The following is a 7,646-nucleotide window of genomic DNA, read 5'->3' on the forward strand; positions in this document are numbered from 1 at the left end:
ATCACCTCCCTCGACCTGCTGGCAACACTCTTCCTGATGCACCCCAGGATACCATTGGCCTTCTTGGCCACAAGGGCACATTGCTGCCTCRTGCTTAACTTGGTGTCCACCAGCACTCCCAGGTCCTTCTCCGCAGAGCTGCTTTCCAGCAGGTCAGCCCCCAACCTGTCCTGGTGCATGGGGTTATTCCTCCCTAGGTGCAGGACACCTGCACTTTCAGAGCTACCTCCTAAGAGGAAAATGATATGGAAAAAGCTCTTTGGGATTTCTGCTGTATTTAAGGTTGCAGAGACCTCTCTATTGAAAACTGAAAAGTGAGGTTAACAATAAAATATATTTAGCTCACACATGCCTTTGCAAATTGATTAATTATAATACTCTTCACCAAGTATCACAGAAGTAGACTTAGTTTGGGTTTGTTGGTTGCCATGCAGCTGTATTTGAATGTAAAACATGAGATCAGAAGTATCTTTAATTTCAGTTGTAATTCATAAAGTCAGACCCAAGAAAAAGGTTTTTTTAAAAAAAAAGTCAGACCTATTTTGAAATCCCACCCGTATTTGAACCCTGCAGTTCCCAGCTCTCTGTGAAATAAAACCAAATGGGGTCCTAGATGCAGTGCTGCCCTAAGCTGTTTAAAATCCTCATGAGCCCATTGGAGAGGCACCTTCCAAGGAGCCATTTCCTGCCATGTTCTGGGAAAATCTTTTACAGCTGTAGGCAAATTTATTAGCTTTGACTGAAATTTCAAAATCTGAGTTGGCACAGGAAAGCCAGTGGAACTCTGTAGCTGATAATGTTTTTCTGTAGGTTGAAAGCTGTACTGTAATTCAGTGTTGTTTACCCTAGGATGCTTGGCTCTGATGTGATTCCATTACCACATATTTATGGAGCTAGAATTAAAGGAGTTGAAGTGTTCTGCCCTCTGGAACCACCTCCTCCTTATGAAGCTGTGGTGAGCCAGATCAGCTGTGAACAGGTATAGTCCATAGGAGCCTAGAAGCATTATTTTGTTTTTCTGCTGAAAGGGTAAGGTTGCACTGCGACACCGTAAGTGTCCATCAGATTTTTTTTTTCATTTAAGAATAGCAGGAGAATACATTTGGTTACATATCTGGGATCACTGAAAATGTCACTAAAGATTTAAGTTAGTAAGTCATCTTTACAGTTAAAAAGTTTTTCCTAATTGGGTGTCATGAAAGATGCCTGGAGGAAAACTGTATCTGACCATGGGAGATGGAACAAAATACACAGTGGCGCACACCATTTGCTGGTTATTCTGTGGGACTGTTGTGCTACCTCCTTGCTTTACTTCTCTACTACACCTGCACTCCTCCCATGTGGGACTACGTCAGGGTTTTTCCTTGCTTTCTGATCCGCATTCACTGGGGTTTTTAGAAGAGAGGTGCTTTTTCCAGAAAATACTCAGCAGGATAAAATTGGCTGATTTGGGTGATGGATGTTAATTTTAGAAATTCACTAGCCTTGGTGGAATTAAATAAGTAGCATAGGCATTTTGCAGTAAAGCAAAGCTGTTCACTTTATAAGGTGGATGTTGCAGTTCTTAAAAAGTACAAAGAAAAGATGACTGTGATTTTCAACTTTTTGATTTTATTCTAGGAAGACACACTACAAATAGGTGTGGTAGAAGTTGCTACTGATTCTGTGGACACAAGTGATAGGCAGGCCTCTCAAGGTAAAAGAACATTTTAAAATTTGTTTTAAAACAGTTCTGCCCAATCCAAATGACTTCATACAGCAGCAGCATTATTATTTCTTTGAAAGACAGCCACCATATCGCAAGCCAGAGATACAGAACTGTGATTGTTTTGGGGTGGTGGGAACAGGGATTAATCTCTAAAATTCAAAAAAGTTGTTTGCTTTTAAGATAGATACAATGTACAGACTTAGGGATAGCAACTATATTGCAAACAACTGAGATGTAAACACCTTTTCCTTTTGTAAGAAATAATGCCCAGTTCTAATACTCTCATTTTGCTTTGTATACATGATGGTGCCTGTTGACATTATGTTACTGATGAAGATAAGAAAAGCAAAAAAAAATAATGCTGTGCTGAGCTAAATATGGGACTTCCTCTGTTATCCAGCCTGTACTGGAAAAATTTTTAATGAGTGTCCGCATACTGGTAAAGGATCTGGCTAGATCACAAGTAGAGGCCAGACCAAACTTTGTTCAACATCGTTTCAGAAAACCATGAAATCATTCTGAGTTGTTTTCAGTCTTGCTTTTCCATTTGTTGTGGTGTACACTTGCACTTAAAACATAGTTGGCTCCCAGGTAAGCAACAGGCAACTTTTCTGATACATCCCTGGTGAACAGAAAAATCTGTTCTACTCTGATCTTCATTTTAACTTACCATTACAATGAAGATTGTCCTTTGTGCAGAAGATGGCATTGTGCCCTGCACAATGTTCACAGCATAACGATACAGAGAGTAAAGACAGATACTAAAAAAAAAAACAAAAAAAACCAAACCATTATTTGACCATGGTTTCACTTCTGCTGACTTTTATGACAAGCTGTAGGAAAACTTTGGTGTGAATTTTATCAGTTGAAATGTCCCTACTAAGTGATGACAGGAAAAAAAAAGTTGATTTCCATAAAGCTGTATTTAATCAAATAACAATTCTTTCAAACTTCCCTTATAGCGAAACCAGTCTGCATGAAACTCTGAAAACAAGCGTTTGGATGCTTCTAATTTCCCATCAGCTGTGATGGCCAGAAAGAAATTCAGAAGGGTGATAGCACAAAGTTTAATCCTCAGTCTTTTCAGACAAAACTGCTGTTTCTTTCTCTGGGCACTTTGACTACAAACTGAAAAAGGATATCAAACACTAGGTTGCATGATGAGTGCCTAAAATTAAGAGAAGAGAAAACAGGAAAAGAAAATTACGGAAGAGGCAACTGTTGTGAAGTAAAGTCTCTTTAAAAAAAAAAAAAGATGATGAGGCATTGTAGTATTTAAAAACTTTCTTCACAGACAGACATAAGCAAACAAGACCTGAGCTCATGTGACAAAATGCACCCTCCTCCCTATCTTTTAAACAGCTTTGTGTTCCCCCCCACCAAAATGGTTTGTAAAGAGCGATTTAAATCTTACCATGGCTGCTAAATTCAGATTCAATGACAAAGCAAGCATCTTGATAATAAAAATGAGCATTGCTTTTTCTGAATGCCAAGACAATGAATTTAAGCAAAGAAAATGCTCTGAACAGTATCTTTATTTATGTCCAGGGAAGGAGATGATAGATAGAAATTGAGGAGGTGTGCTAGAATCATGGCAGAGTAACTTCATGGGCTCTCTCAGTTGGTAGAAAGTAACAGTCTATATATAAAGACTGAACTTTTGCATGGTTTATGATGTGATAAAACTGCGGTGCCAGAGGATTTGTGTAGAACTCCATGATTCCCTTGGCATCATCAGGACTAATCCACTCTGTGTAGCTCCTGATGGAAATTAAAGCTACCCACTGCCAGCAGAACTGGGAGAGTCAAAAGCACTCCTGTCAAAGAAGATGGGAGTTTCCCTGCTGACTGTGGTGGGAACGCATCCAACCTTCTATTGATGGCTGAGGATGCTTGGCAGCTGCCCTATATCATCACACACTAGGGATACGCAACAGCTTTTAGCCAGCTATCCCTCTAACATCTGAAACATTATGAAGAATTATCATAAGATCATGAAATCTAATTAATTCTTCAGTTTAGCAGTAAAAACAAAAAAATCCAGAATAGTAGTACCATTACCTCAAGGACTGACTGCTAGCACAACTCCACCAGCATTATTCAAGTTTTATTGATTACAGCTTCTTTAATCCTGCTTGCCATGCTTTGTTGTTAGGTCCTACTGCAACTTTCCAGGCTAGAAACTGTTTTATATAGGTTATGTCATTGTTTCTTCTTTTTAGAGATTCTAGGTTGTATTTAAGTAGGAGATAAGGTACTTCGCTAAACGAGAACAAATCTCCCAGGACTTAATTTTCGTTGATACTTCAGTCACTGGTGCTTTTCTGTTCAGTATAACAGCACAAACATTTTTAATGATGTTCTGTATAAGATATTATTTACATCATTAATTTTGCTTTTTGTTCTTGCATAAGAAAGATTATTTTTTTCCTTGTACGATGCCAGGTGCCATCAGACGGAAGTACAAAACTAGACCTGAGGAAAAATAAGTGGCTTCACTCAGCTACTCACTAAAAGGGAATTGCCTGTATCACAGCATATAATTTCACCTTGAGGAAAAGGAGGAGTGTTTAACTGGAGGATTAATTAACAGATAAAAGGAATTCAGGCAAATCTTTATTTTATGATCTGCTTTACTGTGACTTCTTTTACTTCACCTTTACTATTCCTGATTACTCAGGTGAAGAAATGCCTAAGTATTCCAGCAGAGTGAGCCTTTCACCTTCAAATGCAAACCCAGTGCCTGCAGACAAGAGAGCCTTCAATCCTCTACAGAAACGGTCCAAAAGTGACCCTGTGCTGCACTGCCTACTGCCTCAAGGTGACTTGATTTTTCTGTATCAGTGCTTTTATGTAATGAATTCTAACAAGGACATCATTATCAGAAAAGGTAATACTTTAAACCTACAAAGTGACAAAATCAACTACTGTCTCCCAACAAAGTACCTACATTAGAGCAAACAATTTGCTTCATCATATCCTTCCCCTCCCCCCATCTTAGTCGAGCTTCCCTTTAGGCTTACACAGCTGAGAACAGGGTCTGTATTAGGTATTACCTGTTTGGGGGAGGAGAGAAGATGAGGAAGAGAGAAAACTTGGGACATTTTTATGGTAACATCTAAAACCACTTAAGGGCATGTGTTGATGCAAGCGATGATTGAAAGCAAAATTAGCTTAGGTATGAGCATCTAAATTTGAATCACTTTTCTTCTCCCTTCATAGCACCAAACCCCCCCCCAAAAAACCCAAGCCAAACAAACTCCCACAGTGGACATCCCGTGAACTCTGCCATAGCTACTTTTGGGGGTCAATGATCCAATTCAGTTGCTGTGGGAAAACTGCTGGTGTGGCTGCACAGTTCTTGTTTCTGTTGACAGTCTTAAAAATCTAGTCAGAGTCCTGCAGTCTTTATTAGAGGGCTTTGGAATCCCCACAGTAGTTGCTGATACATTTTTAGCACTCAGAAGTAAGTGGAGAGGTGGCATGTTAGTAACAACCATTTATTTTGAATATTGAGAACATGCCTGTATGGATTATCACTATTCTATGGAACGTTTTCATGCCTCTACTGTGTCATGTTTTTTTCTGCCTTCCTCCTATCCACTTCCACCACAGTACTCCAGAGAATCTGCTGCTGAAGCAGTAGTTAAATGATACAGAGCCTATTCACAGCTGTGGAAACAGAACAGGGTGTTTCTGCTGTAGATGGAATCCATCTATCAGAAGCAATTGGGCCTTTTAGGCTTAATGTGTAATTGAGATTAGGTCTATTCAGCATTGGACCTGAAAGTGAAATACATAGCTGCTGCAGAAATGGAAGTCAGCTCCTTTAACAAGGGAAGTTGTTTCAGGTTAGTTCATCCTCTCTTGCAGGAAGGTTTTGGCTCTTCTGCTGGAATTGTTGTTGTATTTGGCATAATGCCAACATTAAAGGACTACGTGAATAATCTATAAGAAGTCCTCTCATTTATTTATCTGTTTAACAATAATGACTTCTATTTAGGCTAAAAGCAGTGGAATTGACTCCCTGCTACCCCTTGCTTAGCCCTCCCAAAGTCATTTTGAATGGATTTTTTTTTTCAAGTATAACTTCCACTTTTTAATATTACTGGTTTCCAGCTTGAGAAAAAATTATTTCCAGCTAGCTTGTAACCAGCCCTCTTGACTGGTTAAGTTAAGTTACATAAAGTTTAGGAGACTACTAGCAAACTGTATTCAACCTGTCTTGTATGACTTTATGTTAATGTTAATGCTAAATGCTCATTTCCACTCTAATCATTCTGATTAGAAGCAAAAGAGAAGGGAACTGATGTATACAAATGGCAAACTTCACTTCCACAAAAATGTTCCTCCAGACTCTTTTTTTGACATATGATATGCGCTGAAGGTTTTTTCTCCAATAAGTAAATCCAGTACAGAGTGAGCAATACCTGCAACCCTGATTGTGCCAGACTTACTTAAGTTTTACTTGGTTAAACTGTGCACTAAATCATCACTGAATCAGTACTGAAATCTCACAGGATGTGTTTATCAGTACTGTGAACTAAGTAAATAATTGTTTATTTTGATCTTTGTCTTTAGGTCCAGTGCTAAGCTGTGAAGCTGCAACTCAGACTGAATTAAAACCAGAACTTGATACTGTCACTTTGCGGAGGAGTTTGAGAGCAAGAGCTTCAAGGACAAGACCCCGATCTTTGATAGACTATAAGTCCTATATAGACACAAAGCTGCTTGTAGCACGCTTCCTAGGGCAGTCCTCCTGCGGCATGACCCCTGACATACATGAATTGGTGGAAAGTATCAAGTCTGTTTTAAAATCAGATGAAGAACACATGGTGGAAGCTATCACCAGTGCCACCTTTCTTGAGCAGGTAGTTTTATTACTGTATTCAAGATGATGTGCAAAACCAAAGCCGGCCTTGGTTTGGGAATGTACATTTCCAAATGTACACTGTGTTTCAAATTTTTGAACCCAGTTTAGCTTCACTATTATTTCGGCTTCATTTGGGGAACATACAAGAGGCCCATCCCACAGGACCAGGCAGAGTTTTTCAGAAGACTGAACAGCATGCATACTTGAAGGAGATGATAGTCCTGTGTGGTGGAATCATGAATTGTAAAAAACATGATAATACCGCACATGGTAGGGGAGAAGGAAGAGATATTACAAAGCTTTTATAATTGGAAGCTGGAAAGAACAGAGACTAACAAGAAAATTTTCATGTAAAACGYACTAGAAGCAATTTTTTGTGGTGGGCTTGCAGGATAAATTTAAGTCCTATTACTAAGGGGAGAAAGCAGAAAGCAGAAAATAATGGGCTTACATTAAAGGAATGAGTATTTAAAAGTTTAGATATTGCAGACTTTGTCTAAATGTTTGGGTAGCATATAGAGCATTTGAAGGATGGGTTGATTCAAATATGGTACAAGTGATTTGCTATAAGAGCTGGTTTTGGTTTGAGTTCTCACAAAAAAAAAAACAAATTATAATTTGGGTTTTGGAAACAAAGTGAGATTTCCCACTGCCACCTACTGTCAATATAAGCATCAACTAATTTGACAAAAGTAGCTGAAACACATTTCCTTATGGGTGTCTTAAATCTTTATCTTCCTCAGAGCACACTAGCCTGAAGCTTGTTGCAATCCCGTGACTTTTGCAGGAAGTAACATTTGGATTCCTATGAAACAGTAACTGGTATGCCTGGCTTGGGGTGAGCTAATTCTTGTGCAGCTTCTTTGAAAGAAAAGTGAGGAATGAAAACACTCGGTGTTTTTTCCCATAGGATTGCTCTTCCCATACCTCCTTAGCAAATACCAGTCACTTGTCCAAAATTAATGAGGCATCACTTAGTATTGTCTATTWAAAAAAAAAATCTACAACTAGACTCTTTGTATTGGGTAAGAAGCTATTTTAATGGAAATAGAACCTGAAAACAAA

The 7,646-nt window shown here is 38.8% G+C and overlaps 1 protein-coding gene across 2 annotated transcripts in view; it reads left to right on the plus strand.

Moving 5' to 3' along the window:
- Positions 1–7,351, plus strand: part of FAM189A2 (family with sequence similarity 189 member A2) — a 27,921-nt gene extending 20,570 nt beyond the window's left edge. The window contains exons 7-11 of one of the 2 annotated variants that reach the window (XM_026073539.1): positions 850–979; positions 1,621–1,696; positions 4,389–4,529; positions 6,290–6,579; positions 7,325–7,351. In XM_026073539.1, coding sequence (XP_025929324.1) covers positions 850–979; positions 1,621–1,696; positions 4,389–4,529; positions 6,290–6,579; positions 7,325–7,339 — 652 coding nt within the window. In that variant the 3' untranslated portion in view covers positions 7,340–7,351. Of the gene's footprint in view, positions 1–849; positions 980–1,620; positions 1,697–4,388; positions 4,530–6,289; positions 6,661–7,324 lie in introns of those variants that run through there. The other variant, XM_026073538.1, reaches the window with a different exon arrangement.
- Positions 7,352–7,646: the final 295 nt, after the last annotated feature.

The sequence above is a fragment of the Apteryx rowi genome, unplaced genomic scaffold (assembly GCF_003343035.1).
Source record: "Apteryx rowi isolate R43461 unplaced genomic scaffold, aptRow1 scaffold_37, whole genome shotgun sequence".
Taxonomy (NCBI): Eukaryota; Metazoa; Chordata; class Aves; order Apterygiformes; family Apterygidae; genus Apteryx; species Apteryx rowi.